The sequence below is a fragment of the Sprattus sprattus genome (assembly GCF_963457725.1).
Source record: "Sprattus sprattus genome assembly, chromosome: 11".
Taxonomy (NCBI): domain Eukaryota; kingdom Metazoa; phylum Chordata; class Actinopteri; order Clupeiformes; family Clupeidae; genus Sprattus; species Sprattus sprattus.
The window spans coordinates 7,751,574-7,772,401 of NC_137909.1; the positions used below are offsets into that span (position 1 = coordinate 7,751,574).

The 20,828-nt window shown below is 43.4% G+C and overlaps 1 protein-coding gene across 1 annotated transcript; it reads left to right on the forward strand.

The window, feature by feature from the left end:
* Positions 1 to 324: 324 nt before the first annotated feature.
* On the forward strand, positions 325 to 19,582 carry zmat4b (zinc finger, matrin-type 4b; the record flags this gene model as incomplete). The annotated part of the gene is made up of 6 exons (XM_080847782.1): positions 325 to 411; positions 3,940 to 4,041; positions 7,106 to 7,192; positions 10,844 to 11,000; positions 16,825 to 17,049; positions 19,482 to 19,582. 6 exons carry the CDS (start codon positions 325 to 327, stop codon positions 19,580 to 19,582), a joined length of 759 nt encoding a protein of 252 aa, XP_080703908.1.
* Positions 19,583 to 20,828: the final 1,246 nt, after the last annotated feature.

Genomic DNA, 20,828 nt, shown 5'->3' on the forward strand with positions numbered 1-20,828 from the left:
ACAAGATCCAGCAGTTGTTAATTATTTACACAGTAAAAGACACCTTTTGACATTCGCAGTCCGGGAGAGAGCTGCCGGTTCTGACTCCTCTAAATCTATTGGCTCTTCATAATTTACAACTTGGCTGTGGGGCGAGGGCGTTGACATTTCACAGCAAGGGGAAAGGTACCAATTTCACCCAGCTCCGTAGTAGAGACTGCCAGCCAATGGGGATTATGTGGGGCGGAGAGCATCTTCCTTCATCGCCCACCCTTCTCTTATAGCCGTCGCTCGGCGTGTGTTGTTGATGCAGTCTCCAACTGCACGCCGCCTATTTTCATGCCAATGGACTGTACGGTTTCTCTTCAGGTGCAGCATCATCTGACAGTTTATCCCAACCAGCTGTACGAAGGATACAGTTTTGAACTACAGGTATGGTCCCTGTGCGCAATCTGAGGGTACCGCAATGTTTTTAGGTAGTATCTTTTATTTAGTAACTTGATTTCAAGATGATGTCCTGTTTATTAATATCTACGTATTAATATCGTCTGCAGTTAATAGTTCTAGACAGTCGGCATGTGTGGGTCGGTGGTCATTATATTATTATAGCCTATATTAAATCATGCGTGATATTATTGTGTCGTTTAAGACTGTATGGAGACGGTTGCCAAACACGTTTATCCTCACCTCTGCTATAACTTGTGCCTTCGCCTTTTTTCTGCTGTCTTTGTTTTGAGATCAGTTTCTCGCTACATCAAGCACTGCAGACTGCTATTCAGGTTTGTTTGCTGTGAAGTTACTGGAAGGCAGAGATAGTTTTTCTTAACTTTTTTTATTTAAGTTTTTACTTCTCCAAATGACAGTACTGATGATAACGAACGCCTAATCAAAATGGCATTGGCTTGTTGCATATTGTATAGCATCTTTAGCCGAACAAGCATAATTCCAAAATCTGAAATATTATTGATCAAACCTTGTACTCAACGAAAGTTGTCATGTGGCTTTTTACAGGTGCATTTGGTAAAACATCGGGTATAAAAATATGTCTTCACTTAGGTGGCCAGTGGACAGTTGCATTTCTATGAGCCAATTTGGTCTACATCTTCATATAAAGATGCGCCTAGGGTCTGTATGTCATTTGTTCCATCTTACTAATTTATCTGTCTCTCCGTTTACCCTTCTCCGTCAAGATCATTAAATAATGAATTTATCTGCATCTCCGACAACTTGACCTTAGCTCCATGAGATCAATACTTGTTTCAGTGCCATGGATGATCATAGTAGGCATTTCTCCTTCACGGTGAAACGTTGCACCATGATGGATCTCTGAGCAGCCACTGATTTGATTAACTTGACTGACAGCAGAGACCTGGAACTGATACATTTCGATACGGTCTGTCTCCACAGAACCCTCTTCCTCCCATATGATCACTCTCCAACATACACCTCCTTTTACCCCGATCACACTTCATATGATTACCTCTGCTTGATCAAAATGGCTCAGCGCATACTGTCCTATATCTCATAATGCTATTGGGTGGAATTGGAGTTTGAATCACTCCCAAGAGTCAAGAGGACATCTCCAGCTGCATAAATGGCACTATCAGATCAATCATACTTAGTTAAAATGATTATTGATTTGGCCTGCAGTCTCAGAGCTGTCTCTTTGTTCTCACACCATATGTTATGGTTATGGACCAGCCAGAGGCCTTCACTGTTTGACCTTTTTCAGCGCTTTAACTTCACTCACAATGCCTCTCTCAGTCCCTATACACCATTGCTATCAATACAGTCTGCACTTCATATGATGTGAATTCATTAACAGCTTGAGGTTGCTGAGGGAACACAACTTGGAGGCCATGTTATGATAAGAAACATGGGCTTTGTTTGATTTCAGAGGAATGACTATGTTTTTCTCATTGGTGGCTTATCTTTTAGTGTAAGACCAATTTTTTTTTTCAAACAATTGTTTAACAGTAATTACATTTAAAAAAATGATTAGGTCCTTACGTTTTAGTGGGTTGAAGTTACCCTTGAGTGAATATAAAAACATCTGAAAAGAGTCCCAGAGTTCCCTTTTCTGTATGAGATGCAAAAGCTTTTTATCACTATTCATATTTCTGACTGCTGTGCCCTTGAATCACAACTGTGCCCCAAGCAGAGAATGTTTTTACTTTAGATCTGTTCCTCCCAAGCAAAATCTGGAGCACCATAACACGTCCCATGACATCTTTACAGTGTAAGTCACATCTTTACAGTCTTGACAGTGAATGAATAATTTCTCAAGAGAGAACCAAAAAAACATGTTCACTGCGCAAGATAGTATTAGTTTGTATTTGAATGCATTCATGAAGCCACGTGTTTGCTGATATATTTTGATCAGATCAGAAGCGGTGTTTGTGTTGAAGGTGTGACTAGACTACGATGCAAGCTAAGGCCCCTTTGGAATCCTTAGATCATTGCACATAAGCAACTCAAAGGGGGACTTGGTATTTTCTCCTGAGAATGAGTGAAACAAGCCTAGGTTCCTCAGAGGTATCTTTTCCCCCCACAGCATGAGAAACAGAGCGCTGGAGCTTTGATACACCACAGCGACAAATTTATCTTTCATCTTGTCAGTATCATTATTCCTCTTCCTCTAGGCTCACTCCTATGATAAATCCCAATGTCAGGGAATTCAGCAGCTTGCAGACAAGATCATTTGTCAGTGTCACAAAATACGGTGGCACACGTCAGTTGTGGTATAGAGCTTCTGCATTTATTTCGGACTTATTTGAAGTGCTACTTAGGGACTTTGCCTTTATTAAAGGCTCAACAGCATTGTATGCTTAGGCAGTGAAGATTGGACTGGATACCGGTGAAAAAAGGCTAGTCATAATTTGCTATTTGCCATGTTCTGTTGAAATAATGCTTTGTAACTTTTCAGCTTTAGGAACAAAATATGAGTTTTTGTTCAAGAGGTTGCTGGTAAGCTAGCTTGCTGATTAACTTGGTGTATTACATCGTCTGCATGCGGAAACTGTTAACCTAATTCTTTAGGCAAAGTTCAACATGGCAGCCTACCTTAGGCTGTTACTAGCTGTAATTATAGGCTAGATTAGGCTCCTGCCCCTGCACTCTAGTGTAGGTGTTCTTGTTAAGGTAGACCTGGCTCACAAAAAATGGAGAAGATATTTTATAACTGTATCAGCCCCTTTGTTTTGGAGTCTAAAATGTAGCCGATTTGTTTATGCAGCCTTAACTCTAAACCGGAGAGGTTTCATTCAGTTAGTTGTGGCTGTGGTCTACGAGTAGTATCTTGCTAGCATTGTCATATTAACTTTCATTAATGTCTGAAGGCTTGGCTCAGTTTATGTTTACATGCACCATAAAGGTTTCAACTCATCATTACCAGTTTAGCACTTTCTAATTAGAGCCCATAATCTTTATAATGCAGAACTTACTTCTAGATGATATTTAATGCAGATAAAGGAACCTAAATCACAGGGAAACTTTAAGACCAGTTCTCAATAACTGACAAAAAAATTCTATAGATCCAAACACTCACTTGCCACTTGAGGGAACTGAAACCTCATTTGTGCACAATTTGCAGTTGAAGAATACAGCAATATTTTTCAACATTGAATGGTTAGGTTGTGTTTGCAGCAAGAACATTGTCTCTCTAAATTCTGTGTCGTAAGACTCTTATTCCTCAAATCTAATTAGAAATCCGCAGAGTCGAAGACTGAGAGGGTTATGTACTCTCAGTAGGTACTGCTGGCCAAATTACAGGTCATATCCAAAAAAGTGCTATTCAGCTTCTATACACCATCAATTATCAAAATAAAGCAAAGAGCTTTGTTGTGACAGCCTATTGCTATTATGTAACGTTCATTTTCAATCAATGTTTGAAAAATAGGAATGTGTTTTACTGGTAAATACTGGCAAATACAATTCGATTTTTTTTTCCCCTGTTCAAAGATGAAGTCTACTGAAGTGGATCAGGCACTCTTCACTGACACCTACTGCAGAGTCTGCAGTGCACAGCTCATATCTGAGTCCCAGAGGGTCGCCCACTATGAGGTGAGTAATGCCATGCATGACAATCCCAAGCACATGCCATCCAATCACAAAGCCAGTAGCCGTTGCTGAATTAGGACAGGCATATAGATTCATCCTTTCTCAGTTGGCTAAATGCAACTTTGAATGCTATACGGGTTCCACATAATACTATCCCAGGCAAACCCACACAAGTTATGTGTGGGTATGCACATGCTAGAGCAAATATGTGGGCAGGGATACGTAACAGTTTGAGGAAGAGTGTGTGAGTGTGCTTACATGCAATCACAATCACACTGCAGATATGCAGTATGATTGCTAGTGGGATGATTTATGAAACAGAATAATTATTATGGAGAGAAAGGCAATTTTAGAGATGCAATGACCCATGTAGCTTTGTTCGCCTCTTATGGGTTGTCAGCTAGATAGATGAAGTTACTAAAGAGAGATGGTGTGTTTCAGACTTACCCATTACACAGTGTTCAATGCATCAGTGTATTAGCTGCAATTAATTCGAATTTGACAAGTAACTAGAGTAATGTCAAGTGACCAGCATGGGCTTGTACAAAACATTTGCATATTTGTACATTATGCACATTAAGGCAATGAGAGACTCACATGCAACTCAATTGCTTGGAGTTCATGTGACCTTTCTGCGCTTAGCTGGTGTGTGTAAGCAGAAGCATATTGTGTGTAAAATTAGGCTCTTGCTAATAATTATTTCCATAATAATATTACACGGTTTGATTCATTCAACAATCATTGTTTGTTTTGAATTACATGTCATTGAAAAGCTAGTTTCTCAGTTTTTTTGTTCAGGCATTACCTTGGCTACACTCAGTTTTCTACAAACTAGGGTGTTAAACCTTATAAACAGAAAACAAATTGGTGAATGATTATGAAAAGAAGAAAAGCTATAATTCCTTTATTATTACAGAGATCTTTCTTCCATGTTCACAATGCAGGACATTTCTTTTCATGTATTGTTCAAGAATCACCATTCATTATTCCCCCATTTCTGTTCCCAAATAATTTCAGTTTGTCACATAATCACAAAAACAACTCATATTGGCTTTCATGCAAAGTATGAACACATCTCGTTATAGGCTTCTGGGGATAACAGTATTTTCAGGACCAGAAAGAGGTCTCTAAACCTTCATCAAATGTGAATCACCCTCTTCCTCCATCAAAGTTTATATTACTGGCTTTCATTTGAACAGACTGCCTATTCAAACAAACTTTAACACAACAGTACACAACTTTAAGGACATACTTTTTGTTTTTGTTTCCCCCTCTGCATTACAGAGGTCAAACTAGTGTGTTCCAAAATTCACCTACATTTGGGGTAGAAGCAACAACAGGGATGGCCATGCCATGCATCAAGTAAGAGCAGACCTCGTCCTGGCTTCCCACCGTGAGGATGCCAGTCTGCACATAGGGCTCGCCCTTCAGTCCAGAGTTGGTCATGGCATTTGTCACCTATCAAGTGAGCAGAGTGTAGTCATCCTCCAGTGAGTGTGTTCACCAAAAGCTGCATTAAAGGTTCCCATTTGATAGGCTCTCAGCCAGCCAGACAGTGGGCCTGAATGATAAGTGGCCGGTGTTAATCAAACAGAATAGATTAAGGGGAGGCAGGTGACAGTAATACTAGAGGACTGCTCCGCTGTGAGGCACAGATCCCAGCGTGAAGAGGTAGCAGCAGATTGGGATCAATTAGTCCACTGCTGTTCTTCTTTGAAGTATCCCACCGAGAGGTGAGGTAGCGACACACACACACACTTGCTCACCTACACACACACACACACACACACACACACACACACACACACACACTCACACACACACTCACACACACACACACACACCTACACACACACACACAGACACACACACACACACACACACACACACACACACACACACACACACACACACACACACACACACACACACACACACACACACACACTCACACTCACACACACATACACGCACACGCACACGCACACGCACACGCACACGCACACGCACAAGCACACATACACACACACATACACACACACACACACACACACACACACACACACACACACACACACACACACACACACATTAAAAAGGTCTTGTAATCACTTGGGAGGACAAATACATTTACAAAGGAAGATAAGTAAGAAGTTACTAGGAAAAAGAAGGCCAGCAGAGGACATCTTATACCTCATGTACTATGCAGAAATGCAAAACTGGATGAGCAATTTGGGTGCAATCCAGCAGTAACTCAAATGAAGACAGCAAATAGGAATGTGATGAAGTCTGTCTGTTGCACTAGTAGGGTGACAGCCTGGCTGGAAATTGCATTAACACAACATATTTACTCCAACCACAAAACTGTAAATGTATGCCTAATTAATTTAGATGTAGATGAATTTCATTGAACTGCCACATCAGTATTACCTCACAAATAGAAAACAGCTGACTACAGAATAAGACTAATGTCAAACTGACTCTACATTGCTAATGAGATGAAGGCATTTTTCCCTCTTCTCCAATCACTCTCCAAGTTAGAAACACAATTAAATGTGTTTAATCATAGCATGTAAATGTCTGACTGTATCATTACCACCCCTCTGCTTTATAAACGAGCTGAAATGGTGCAGACTTCATGGCGCCACCATTGTGAAAATGTAATACACCAGCTGAAAATGCCTGCTCTGGTTGCGCTGTAACAAAGATGTCTTAATATAAATAACCACCGTGGTACATGGCTTGTCTAGGTCATGCATCTCAGAGAGCAGCGTAGCAATCAATAAATCCCAGTATTATTGCTCAGGGGTCAGCATAAAACTGAAGATGCCCGAAAGGCTTTCAGAAATGATGACAGTAGGCTTTAAACAATTCCTTTTGTTTTAGTGATGAAAACCATGATAATGAGAAATAGTTCCCCTCAAATAGGTTCTGTATTGTTTCTCCACAAATATCATCTCAGACTTGCATTCGTGTACATCTTTATTATTTTATTATTATGAAATATTTAGAATGACTGTGGCACAACCAATGTTGCACATCCGAATCTCTTGTCTTCGTTTCCCAGAGCAGAAAACATGCAAACAAAGTGCGCCTGTACTACATGCTGCATCCTGTTGATGGAGGCTGCCCGGCCAAGAAGCTCCGGACAGAGGTAACCTCACTTGTCCCAGATGTTAAGTGTAATCCTCATTCACATACTGTAACCAGCCATTTCACCCAACAGGAATTCACAGTCATATTAATCACTGATGCTTTGAATTAAGGACGTCTTAATCAGTCTATCCATTAGATAACGTTAATAAACCATTGCCATTTAGATTTACAAACCATAAGCGATGAAAGTGTATGGTTTATTAATGTGGGTTACTGCATAATGCTTTCGTCTATGACCTTACATCAAAACCATTTACCGTACCATACCATACACTTAGCTGGCACAGATACAGCCAATAATGGTTTACTATTTATTTGCGTTCAGAAGACTCCCTTGGGAACAATATATAGCGAAGAGTTCAGGGTGCCACTGAAAATGTAATTACTTTCCACTTTATGTGGCTTATACCAGTGACACAAGTTCACACTGACTAACAGCATACGCACATGCTGCTTATGCTGTGTGTGTGGTCATCTGTGTCCAATACTGAACAAGTAGGACTGGAGGACTCCGTTTTAGCATATGAACATAGGCATGCTTTCTACATGGTGAACCCAGAGATTAATACATCAAGTGTCCCCCCATGGTGTTTTGAAATCTTATATTTCACATCTTTTGCTTCACAAGCTTTTCTCAGGATCCCATAGCAACTGTCCAGGCAGTAATTTCACGCCCACAGAGTATTGATCCATTCAAAACTCCCCCACTTCCATTGTGTTTTTGGAGCCATGGCTCCGATTATTTTGCAATCACATGGACATTGCTTCGGGCCTCGGGCTAAATGTACACATCTATTGTCAGTCAGATGTGAACAGAAAGGGAAGCCGGCTGCTAAGGGATGGCAGTGATTGTTACAGGCGGTGAGTGAGTGTCGAGAGGTAGAAAAGTGAAAATGTCTCCCTTCTGGGCCATTTGTGGATGCAGAATAGGACTGGCCTCTCCTTGCCCACCCACTCTGTGACAGCTCGCCAAGCACACAGGATGATTTGGGGACACAGTGCATGAGTCCCTGAGGACGTATGAAACCCCTCCTCCGGCGCTGGCAAATGGAACCTGGAACCATCTGGAGCCGGAGGTGGTGAGGTTGAAGGAGGGAGGCTTTCTGGCTGATTAAATTATACCGGCAGCACCAGACTCATTTTAACGGGCATTGCCTAAATCACTCCTGTCCTGTGGGCAACCAGGGTTATTTTTATTGTCAAATTGAACTCACTTTAATGGGTCACATTCAATCCCCCCTGGAAACAGTAGTCCGCTCAATAACGCAAAAAAGAGACACACCTATCCAAGAAAGGTCTTAAAATGTTAAATGGGCTGAAACACTGAGACAGGGCTTGTTGCTTTAGTTAGTAAAAGATTCACTTAGTGAAATGATTATTTACTTTGGGAAATCTAATCATTTCACTCTCCTGTCCTCTTAAGGATCAGAGTAGACACAATAGTAATATTCTTGTAAACCAATAGTGATAATAATCCATAATCATGCAATGGCAAGGATGAGCTAGTCATCTTAAGGTCCATCCATGCATGATATTATGTTGTTATGTTGAGCTTCCTTATTAGACAGGCATTTGTCACCTCACTTATCCTTGCTCCTAATTCAGGTCACTGCCCCATTGTAATCACTGTTAGGCTGGGATCAAAGCAGTGGTGCAAGCAGTAGGAGTCAATCGGTCTCTCCATGAAGGCTGGTGCATGCCACGAACTCTTATGACTGAAGAGGGTGCATGCCACGAACTCTTATGACTGAAGAGGGTGCATGCCACGAACTCTTATGACTGAAGAGGGTGCATGCCACGAACTTTGATGACTGAAGAGGGCGCCTGCTAGAACTTTGATGACTGAAGAGGGTGCATGCCACGAACTTTGATGACTGAAGAGGGCGCCTGCTAGAACTTTGATGACTGAAGAGGGTGCATGCCACGAACTTTGATGACTGAAGAGGGCGCACTGCAGAGTTGCCTACTGCCCTGACTCCCCTACATCAGTGAATTACATCCACTGAGAGTCTGTCAAGGTCACATGCCTGTACAACATAGCAATATGCTTAATTTACTGCTGCTCACGTGAGGCACTCTTACAAATATCCAGGATAAACGCTTGAAAACACTTTTTATTACAACTTGAATGGAATTAATCTAGCTGTGCTCAAAGATATGCTGTTGTATTTCAGTGCATTTATCAGTATATCATCCTTGGAGAAGAGAAATGTAATATGTTATATTTAAATCTCAGAGGTTTGGACCTATATACTGTACATAGTTTAATTCATATATAGTATACGCATATGTTTGCTTGGAGGCTGGGGAATTATTGAAATGCTACAGTGCGTGTTATGAGGGCCTTATATTCCCAAGATAATTACAGTCTTCGCTCAACCTATGAATACTTGAGATGTGAACCTGGCCATGAATGTGAAAACCCATGGGGGTTGGGGGATGTAGGATATCATCAAATGTTTACCAACAACTCATGCACTGTTTGGTATCCAAGGTGAGAGTCAGGCAGTGGAGCGATGTAAACTAGCGTAGGCTTTGCCATAGGGAGAAGAGAAAATGACATTACGGACAGGACTATCGCGTCCCGAGTGGGAGTGGACACGGATGAATGCCTGGCAGCTAAAGAGATGCATGTGGGAGAAATACATTACGTGCTTTTGGCCTATTGCTTCTTAGATATGAACTCTCACACGGTTTTAGTCATTGAATAATTCATAGAATAGAATGGTTTTATTCATAGAATAATGTGTTTAATAGAGTCATCTTACGAAACAATGAATGGGCACATATGTTGTGTGTGCTGCAGGGATATTTAACCCTGGCAGTGTCTGCTCAACCAGCTGAGCAGAAGTTAAACTATGCTCATCCATACGTGTACACAGTACTCAGGAGCTCACCAAGGGCTTAGTGCGCAGGCAGGCCACAGGCAACTATTGACTCATTTAAACAGGTCATATTGACTTCTGACCATTATGTGAGGAAAGCCATGGGGTCTATGAAGGTTAACGTGACCTCTGCCCCATTTTCATCCTGTCATCATGCTCTTAATAAGCAACACTGCTGAAAGCAGGAACAGGCTGACTCCTTCAAAAGCTTACAAAAAAAATGCTGTATTCTTTGTCCTTTGGTTGTAGTGCATTTTGGGGGGGCACCCTAAAGGTGCATGCGTAATCATCCCTCTTTTCCTTTGAAAAAAAGAAGGAAGAAAGGATGAAGAGAAGATCGACCACATCCGTGTTATAAGCGTGTCACACAGTTAGGGGTTGGAAAGAGCTAGGCTTTCTGTTTTTAGAAGTGTGGAAATTACATTTCCACACCATGACCTATATGCATTGACGTGGCGAGGCATACATTTGTTGGGATGAATAATAACCACCTTCCATGCCCCACGACAATCATCACAGCCATGGATCCTATTTTCATTTTTACTTACAAACTGCACAGGGTAGATATTATTTATATATAAAACAACATACTCATGTCTCTATTGGGCCAAATGTGCGTATGCCTTATGGATGTGATTGATTATGCTGGCGTCTTATTTTGTGTGTATGTATGTGTATGTATGTTTGTGTGTGTGTGTGTGTGTGTGTGTGTGTGTGTGTGTGTGTGTGTGTGTGTGTGTGTGTGTTCATGCGTGCTCCTGCAGGGCAGTGAAGAGGGCGATGTGGATAAGAACAAGTGCTGTACTCTGTGCAACATGTCCTTCACCTCCGCTGTGGTGGCAGAGTCCCACTACCAGGGCAAGATCCACGCCAAGAGGCTAAGACTGCTCCTAGGGGAGCCCCCAGCCATCATCTCCAAAGGTGTGACTCTTCGAACCCTCAACACACACACACACACACACACACACACACGCACACACACACACACACACACACAGGTAGAGAGTGAGAGAAAGAAAGAAGAAAAGAAAGAAGGAAAAAATGAATCGAGAAATACAGTCTGACAGGGAGATCAATCTGAGTTGGTTAAAGTGGATCCGCAGTGGCCTTTTTGTCCCATAAAGGCCGATTTTTACTTCTCCGATTCGGTCGTAGAGGGACACTTTGGCACGCCTTGGCAACACCTTCACCCAGGTGTTAACGCCCATACGAGCCCTCAGAGAGCTGGTCGGAGAGGAACGCTTTTTTCTAACTTTTCGTAGAGAGTCGGAGAGAGTCGGATACCCCCTTGGCTGTGATTGGTCCACTAACGACATTATTTCCCAACGACATCATCACCCACCGAGTCTCACCGAATGTCTCTCATAAAAGAAAGCAATCGCCAAGTTCTCCAACAGCTTAATCCAGCTGATTCCAAACACTATATATAACATTTGTTGTCTCTCTATATCTCACTCACGGTGTGTGTCGAAACTCACTATCATTAATCCAGCCTACTGATTTTTGTTTAGCCTCATATCTTGATCTATTTCATTTATTGAGACGTTACATAACTTTCATGACCACAAATATAAATTGGCCAGCGATTTAATTTGTTTCTTAATGTAGAATAGTTGGAGCAAAGCCTCATGGGAAATGGGACAATTTATTTTATTGTCAAAAACGCGAAGTGGAGTTTATTTACAGCCAACACCATTGTATTACAAACACTGACAACACACACACACATAATGAGAAGGTAGCCTACACCTGGCGATTCTCTTGCCTTTAATCTTTCACCTTTGAATAATGTAAAACGTCGTTTTAAAGCGCTGTTGCCGTCCTTATAATTGTATTGCCGTGGTAGATTACTTTCGACACCCACAGCCGTCGTAGAAGTGTAAAGGGCCTGTAAGTACGATCAAATCCTTCTGAATCCGACCACCCGCCCATTTATTTTCGAGGGCAGAGAAGGATGCAGAAGTATATTGAGGCCTTAAGCCCCCCAGTTGGAGCTGTGAGTGTCGGAGCTCGTCTCGGTGGGGGCCCCCCTGGGCGGGGCTGGGGGAGTGGAGGAGGCTGCGTGGGGACTGAGAGGCCCATATGCGAAGCCTTCTGACAGAGTGGCCCTGACTGCACACCTGATGCTCACTCACCCGAGAGAGGCGCATGTGAGGACACATGACTTCAGGCTCTGCTGTAATACCCAGCTCCTCTCCTCTCCGCCACCCATGCCGGCTGCACAGGAGAGCTCTGGCCTGGAAGAGGAGATCAACTGTGCCCTTTGCATCACTCTCACACCTTTGTGTGTACGCACCCACAATGCAGACACTGGCAATGTGTTAGAGTTCGAAGGGATTTTTGCTTGTGTGATGCAAGAATGTCTTGTTGAAGGTGCATACCGATACAATTCTCAAAGGGAACATTGTGGGCCAATTACCTGCATATGACCTTGAAGCAACTCAGTGAGACTGTTACACCTGTTCCTATTTACTACAGATAACACAACGACGGAATAAAGGGATTAAAATAGAAATGAAGGTGCTATCCTGGAGCTTTTATTGCAAATGGCAAATTTTAAGTTAGCCATGGAAATACAATCGTAAAAGAATAGTATTTTTAGTTTCATTTTCACGCATTATTTTTAGCCGTAGTAAACGCAAAGCTATTCCATTTTAAGTCGTGAAGTAAACAGGAGGGGACATTTTGGTGGGATGCCCTTTTAAATTATCTCAAGCTCATTTGCTTACCCTGTGTAAAAGCAGGGTAGCTCTCTGAACCCTGGCCTCGTCCCAGTGGTGTGGAGCACATGGCTGGGTTTAGGTAACAGGCTCAGCCCAAGCAGGAGCAACACTGAGTCACTTACTCAGCACGCATCAGTGTTCACGAGCAGGATGGCCTGCGGTAAGAATTGACCCCAAAAAGAAGGAAGGAATGACTGGGTTAGAGCAGGAGAGAGAGCTCTGCTTTAGCCCTCCGGGGATGAGAGGGGAGCGGAGTGCAGAAGGCCCGGTCCCCAGAGTGCACTGATGGGTCACTATGAGCTAAGAGTAGGGTCATCATCTTTGGGATTGTGTGTGTATTTATATGAGTGTGTATGTGGCTGTGTGTGTGTGTGTGTGTGTGTGTGTGTGTGTGTGTGTGTGTGTGTGTGTGTGTGTGTGGGTGTGTGTGTATGTGTGTGTGTTTGTGCAGACTGCCTCACAATTCTTAGTCCAAAACACAAAGACTGAAATCTTCTCTGTCCTCAGACTGTTTTGGGATCTGAAATGGGAACCCCTTGTGCTTGTGCTTGAGTTTGAAGAGGAATGTCTTTAATTATAAAACAATTGGGTTCTTTCGCGTAATTTAGCTGTTTCTGATTGGAAGAGAGACGTTCCATGCTATAGGTTATTCGTCAACATACCAACAGTTACGGGACTTTTCACAGCTAATAATAAATCACTCCGCGATGATAAACCGTTAATTCAAAATTCTTAAAATTCCAAACCAAGACGTTGACAATGGAACTATTTTTTGTTGCGGAGAAACAATGGCGAAATAAACCATTTTTAATCAATAACTTTGTGTTGAAATGTTAATTTGTTGACGGTAGAATTGTTTTATAAAAGCAATATAGCACTCGTGGGAGTGGGGTAGGTAAGGGATAATCCCACGGGTGTTGTTGCCTACGCCACTTGGCCTGCGGCCTCGGTGGCTACGGCCGAACACCACCCGTGGGATTATCCCTTACCTACCCCACTCCCACTCGTGCTATATTGCTGAAATGTTTCCCCATTGTCTGCCCATTTATACGCTCTGCCATGGAGGGTTGTAGAACATCACCTTGAGATAACTCTGTGAATATGGTGAGACTTGCCTGATGCTACTAGAATGGGGTCTGACATTCAGTAAAAGCCCTTTACTTTAGCCCTCTATTCATTTCTGAAAGCTTTCTTAAACTCAAAAGCATATTTCTCACCAAGATAACAATAATGGTAGGTTGAATTAAGTGTCCATTAATGTTGCAAGAGGCTATTTTCTGTTTATGTCTGCTTGAAGATAAAATGAGAAAAAGCCAGACAGCATTAACAGTCACTACAAATTTGACAATAACCATTTTGGCATGAGTTGTTAGGCCAAGGTTATAGGCCAAGGTTGTAGGCCTCACACAGGGGACTCATACAGAGTTATGTCAAAAGAATTGACATAGCAGAACATTCTACAAACTTCTGTTTACTTTTAAAAGTAAGGTTGTCAGCCAAAGACGTGAAAGAAGGTGCAGACCAAAGAACAAAATGGCCATGGCCACATTTTTTTCCACTGTGCCAGTCTTCTTGCCAGTCGTGGGTGATATATTTGTTCTTTATGTGTACTTTGGCCAAAACCAGTAGTGAAACCTTGAGCCGGGGGCTTTAATAATCCATCACAGCTGATGTTTCTGCCGACACAGTGCAACTCTGCTGGCTGGTCCGGCCTTAACCCAAAAACAACGTCTTTCCATTATGTTTTTACTGGGGTGGCAATTCATTCAATTTGATTTGTTTCCTCATAGAGGTTATCATTTTGAGGTCTCAGAACAGTGTTTTGCTTGTGAGCTGACCTTGGCATGGATGACTTGGGCCTGGAAAAATCCTGTGATGTATTTGCATCCAGTCTTGGAATCTCCGTGTTTTACAGCTGCCAGGGGAATTTCAGTCTAAAAGAAGATAGCGGTTTAGCACACTGGCTACTCACAGTCACAGTGTGCAGTGAACCATTCCAGAGGGACAGTGTCATTGATTTGTTTTTTTACTCAGACCGCTGTCATTATTCTCTCTCTCTCTCTCTCTCTCCTTTTCTCTCTCTCTCTCTCTCTCTCTCACTCTCTCTCACTCTCTCTCTCTCTTTCTCCTTCTCTCTCTCTCTCTCTCTCTCTCTCTCTCTCTCTTTCTCTGTCTCCATGGCCAAGCACGGACCCCCTGTTGAGGACTCCCTCAGACAGATTTGTCCTCTCGCCTCTCGCTGTGTGAAGTCTGGTCTCAAAATCTGCTCACTTGTTTTACAAAGCACTGACTGCCTGGTAGTTATTCAGAACGCCATGAATATTTCAGATCTGACTGCAGCAGGTGTCACTGTTTGTGAGCTTTTACTGAAAAAAAACCCCAGAATGAACATGACCCCATGTGTTCAAACAAAAACCACAAAAGGTATCTCTACAGAAAACATTACACAGTGCACATGCACAACTGCTACCTCCTGGCTGAATGCTTGATTTCATTAGACAGCTATGAAAGAAAACAGAATGTTTTGGGTGGTTGTATGCTATTTCATGCAAAATAATGCCTCTAGTATAGACAACATTTTTCATAGGGTTCCTTTTCTATAACTTTACATCAGCAAAATGCCCACCAGTAATGAACCACTTACTAGTTCCCTGTTATATGGATCGCTGTTGTAATCTTGAGTACACACATATGGCTTGTGAGCCTCGGTATCTCTAATTGCCTTTAATCATAACTGATATGAATGTTGATCATTATACATAATGCCTCAGGACCCCAAAGATGATATTAATGAAAATGATAATCAAACTGATATTAATTTTTGGGTAATATAAATAGTAGTTTTTAGGCTTATAGTGCTTTGAATAAGACAATCTGGCCCCTGGTTATTGTATTAACACTTGTGCAGGGTATTAGCAAATTGAAAGCCCCTGAGGAAAATCCAATCCCAGTTAGCCGTCGGATGCCTTTGTGTAAAAAGCTGCAAATGCACTTCTGATTACAGCAGCTGTTTCCTTCCAATCCGTTTGAACTGTGATGACAAAGAGGGGATGTGAAATTTGTACAGCCTTTTTTTATCAGACACAAGAAATGAGTGTCACACAATGGCTGGTGATTTTCATTTGAGTGCAATTAATAAGCTCAACGAGACGAGTGCACATCCTTGGCAATTCAGTTTTCTTTCCCTCAAACACAAAAATCAAGCTGGTGACTCATCCCTTATTCTTGCTTTCATTTGAGACTGCAGTTAATGTCTATCACTTAGTCTATCACATTTATAAGGCAACAGGGCCATTGTAGCATTTGATGTCTGTTGTAATGGCTGGAATGCACGGTAATTAAAGTGACAAACAGCGAGGGAGCTTGTCTGTAGTGTCCCAGAAATGAGATGCCCATTTATCTTGCTAACAGACGTGTGTGTCCTGGACCTGAAACCTGCAGACACATCGCCTCATGTCTCTGCTGGGGAAACCTATTCATCACATTAGCATCACCACTCTCCCAATGCATCTCATTAAATGCTGCCCCCCCAGGGGGGCGTTTACTGTAGGTCTCATTTGTGCACCGTGGACCAGAACATGCTCACAGTGACAAAAGGCTTTCAGACCCTCGCGTCTCTCCTCTGACAGTGCTCTGACACGTGAGGTAAATTTGCCAAGAAAAACATCCGGGTCCAATTATCTCCTCCTGTCATGACTCTTTTATTTATATACTGTCATACCATCTATATTTGCCCACTACATTGCTCTTTTTAAGCAATCACACAAATATTGATTGCCACAATAAGGGGAGCATTTCCTCATCACAGTGCTGATCACTTAGACTGGACCTGATAGCCGATCCAGATGCATGTGGTCATCATATCCACGTGCATCTCTCATAATGTAACCAAGAATCAAAACTTAACCCTAACCTTGCCAGAGCATCAACATTTGAATCTTACAGTGGTATCTCTCCCTCCCTGTCAGGACCCCTCTCTGAAGAGGTGATTCTTCTCTCTCTCTCTCTCTCTCTCTCTGCAGAGGTAACGGCCGGCGCAGAGCAGGTGGCAGCTGGGGAGATCCCCCCACCGGTGCCCTCCAGGCAGAGCCGCGTGTCCCATCGCTACTGCCAGCTGTGCAAGGCCTGGTTCAACAACCCCGGCATGGCCCAGCAGCACTACGACGGCAAGAAGCACAAGAAGAACGCGGCACGGGCCCAGCTACTGGAACAGCTTGGGGAGAGCCTGGAGCCGGACGAGCTGAATGGTGAGCAGACTGGAAGACTGTATGGAAATGGAGCGGGGTATGTTTGTGGGAGAGCCCTTGTGCTATTATTTAGAGTAGTCACCTTTGTTATCATGCGTGTGTCACTACCCAGCGACCGAAGTATAGATTTAGGTAATTGTAAATGCTGTTTAATTTGTACAGCACTGCTTGTGAAGGAAAGTCTTGTGCAGGCTTTTTAGTCACACATGAAAGCTCACACAAAGGCAGCCATTTCATTAAGACTTTACATTATTTAGCAGAGATCAAATGAGACTTCCCTGCGTGGCAATTATCAGGAGGTAATTAACCGCGAGGCGAAGCGCTCACGCTTATCTGCACCACCTGAATACTATTGACCAAAGGCTGGACCAAAAAAAAGGTCAGGAAAACAGAGCAGCTCCACGAATTGGCAGGTGCCCAGAAGGACAGGGGTGCAGGCTCATGCTGAGGGAACATTAGTGGCTGTGTGTGTGTGTGTGTGTGTGTGTGTGTGTGTGGTGTGTGTGTGTGTGTGATATGAGCAGTGAATGTAGCCACCGCGCGAGGCTCTGACTCACCAGTGACTCATTGCTCATTGCTAGGCTCTCAGCATTACTCCCTTTCTGTAGGGTCTCTCTCTCCCCCCCCCTCTGTCTATCTGATCTGTCTGTCTGTCTCTCTCCCCCCCCCTCTGTCTATCTGATCTGTCTGTCTCTCTCGTTCTCCCCCACTCTGTCTGTCTCTCTGTTCATCTCCCTCTTTCCTCTTGCTCTCAGGATGGTTGAAATAAGCCTGGCTTGTGTTCCGCTCCCCCATGATTACTAATCTGCTCAGCGCTCACACTGCTCAGCTGTATTTATTTTGACCAAAAAAAAAACCCCACTTGGAATTGACACACATGAAACTGACCCACTTTATTGGTGTCCAAAAACATGCACCGAACTGGAGCAGTCTCCATGCCGTGTAAATGTGTGTGACTGAAGCCACTGCAGTATTTATCCTCATATGTGCACAGATAGGAAGGGTGTAGCTGATCCATTATTGAAGCCAAATTAAAAATCAAAATGAACAAAACTGTGATTGTTTGGGGCCCTTTTTGCATGGATGGGAAGAAAGCAGTAAAAAAGCAACAGAGAGAAGGAGAGGGAGAGAGGGATGGGAGCACTCAGATAGAGGGCAGGAAAGAGATAAGAGGGAGGGGAGAGGAGGGAGAGAAATTGCTACAAATTGGCCAGTTAATCACTTGGCAAGAAATTGGACCATTAGTGATAAGGGCAGCTTATTGTGCTGATTAGTGATGGATCCAGGTGAAACTTTATTGATGATCCTCAGAGTGCCCATTTGTTATGTGAACACAGATTGAACCGCTTTCCTTGGCTCAGGTGGGGCTTCTTACACAATAATGTACCTCACACAAGGTCTTATCACAGGTGATCACAGGTGATTCACAACCCAAGATGAAGGACAGGCTTCATTGATTCAACTATTTGTGCTTTTGAGCATTTATTTCGGTATAGTTAACGCTAGATAGAACCCATCAGACACTGCATGAGGATGGAGGTTTTACATTGTTTATTGTACCATGGGTTTTAACATGGTGCGGTGGTATGTGTAAGTGTGCAGTGTGAACGGCCCCTTTGCGTGAAGTGATTAGCGCGCCAGTAGGCAGCAGACGTGCTCCTGTGTAACAGATGTGAAGGATGCGTTTAACGCCATGCCGTCCCATCGCCCTGCAGCTAATCTCACTGCACGAAGGACTCAGCACGCATGTATGCAAGCAACACATGAGTCACCTTCAGTTCTGTTCTGTTCCGTTCCGTTCCAAAAGACTAGATCAACGTTGTGTTGGTGTGGGTGCATTGTGTATGTTTCAGGTTCCCGAGGCATTAGAGTCTTTATTATGAGGTTATGGTTACGTTCCCATGTGTGTCTCTGTGTGCGTGAGTGAGTGTGTGTGAGTGTGTGTGTATGGGCACTGCGTACCGCATATATACTCTTTGAACATAGTATATCCGCCAGCCCATATACTGACAGGGAAAACTATTGATTTGGCACAGCTGCATCTGTATATTGCTTCTACTTGAGCTTGTTTGATAGATTATATTATGTATGGTGCATCCTTGTAATCCCTGCCTGTGCAACGTATGTGTGTGTGTGTGTGTGTGTGTGTGTATGTGTGTGTGTGTGTGTGTGTGTGTATGTGTGTGTGTATGTGTGTGTGTGTGTGTGTGTGTGTGTGTGTATGTGTGTGTGTGTGTGTGTGTGTGTGTGTGTGTGTGTGTGTGTGTGTGTGTGTCTGTGTGTGTGTGTGTGTGTGTGTGTGTGTGTGTGTGTGTGTGTGTGTGTGTGTGTGTTACTGCGTGTGTGTGTGTGTGTGTGTGTGTGTGTGTGTGTGTGTGTGTGTGTGTGTGTGTGTGGATGTGTGTGTGTTTGTGTGTATATTCTCTCCTCAGGCCTGAAGCGAAGCCACACATGTGATGTCTGCCATGTCACCCTCAACTCAGTGGCCCAGTACCACGCACACCTGCAGGGCTCCAAACACCAGAATAAGTGAGTATACCCCTAACCCTGACACGCTCAGTCGACTCACTGCCGCTAGCACACTTCACATAGTCAACCTATAGGGGCCATTCACCCTCAGTGTGTGGATAACATGTACCACTAGAAAACAAAAGAATGTTACCAAGGCATACAAAGGTGTGCCAGGGTACACAAGGGTGTCATAGAACACAGTCCAATACCAACAATGCCATTGTTTTATTGTAGAATATTCTCACGTGAAAGGATGAAATTGAGAAGAGAACTTTGTGTTAAATAAACAAAGACAACCTGTACCCTTGATGTGTAGAGTGAGAGAGTGCAGCGGAGGTGAGAGGGAGGTGTGAACGCAGCGGGCTTTCGCAAGGAGAGTCAGAGTGTGAGCGGCCTAACAAATTTGGCCGGCTTGTCTGAGCTTTTGCAGAGCACGTGGCAGCATTACTTCAACCCCGTCGCTTCTGATGACTTTTGCACGGGTGGGCAGGGACCCGGGCGACAGGCCCAGCCATTTCGTGTGGCAGGCGTGCTTCTGCTTGGCCACACTGGAATTCCCATGGGCTGCTCTGGGTCCGTTCCGTGAGACCTCCTCTGCCCCCACCACCCCCACCAACACCACTTCCCCCTCCTACCTCCCTCACAGGTTCAGCTTTCAGAGTGCAGAGAGAGGATTTCCTGCATGGGTTGCAGAGATGCACAGATTCATGCTCGGTGATATTCAGATGCCCCTAGTACTGTGGGTTAAAACCGGGAGCAGCAAACATGCAAATCAGCTGTTGCCCTCACGCCATGCCAGCGTATGCACAGGCCTCCTTAGTGTGTTTTAGTCACGGGCTCTTACACAATCACACTTCTTCATGTTGTGGGCACACACACACACACACACACACACACACATACACACACACACACACACACACACACACACACACTTGCACTAATATGGGCTTTTTCCATGTTCCAAGCCATGGAGCCTTTACAAGGGTAAGTCAAACTGCACCATTCCGCCTCCAAAATCCACCAAATTGTTAATATTGGAGAACTAGCAAGCTGTCAAGCTAGCCCACATAGAATTAGAAACATTAATGTTAACAAGGATTTGGGCTTAGAATCAATTTTAAACTTCAGACTATCTAAGAAAAGAAGTGCTAGCCTTGAAACTAAGCAATGTTTCCTTTGTGTACATATATTGCAACAGAAACAGAGGAAACTAACATTAGCGTAGCGTTGTGGAGTTCTTTTGTCTCATTTCGTCAAATGTTTTG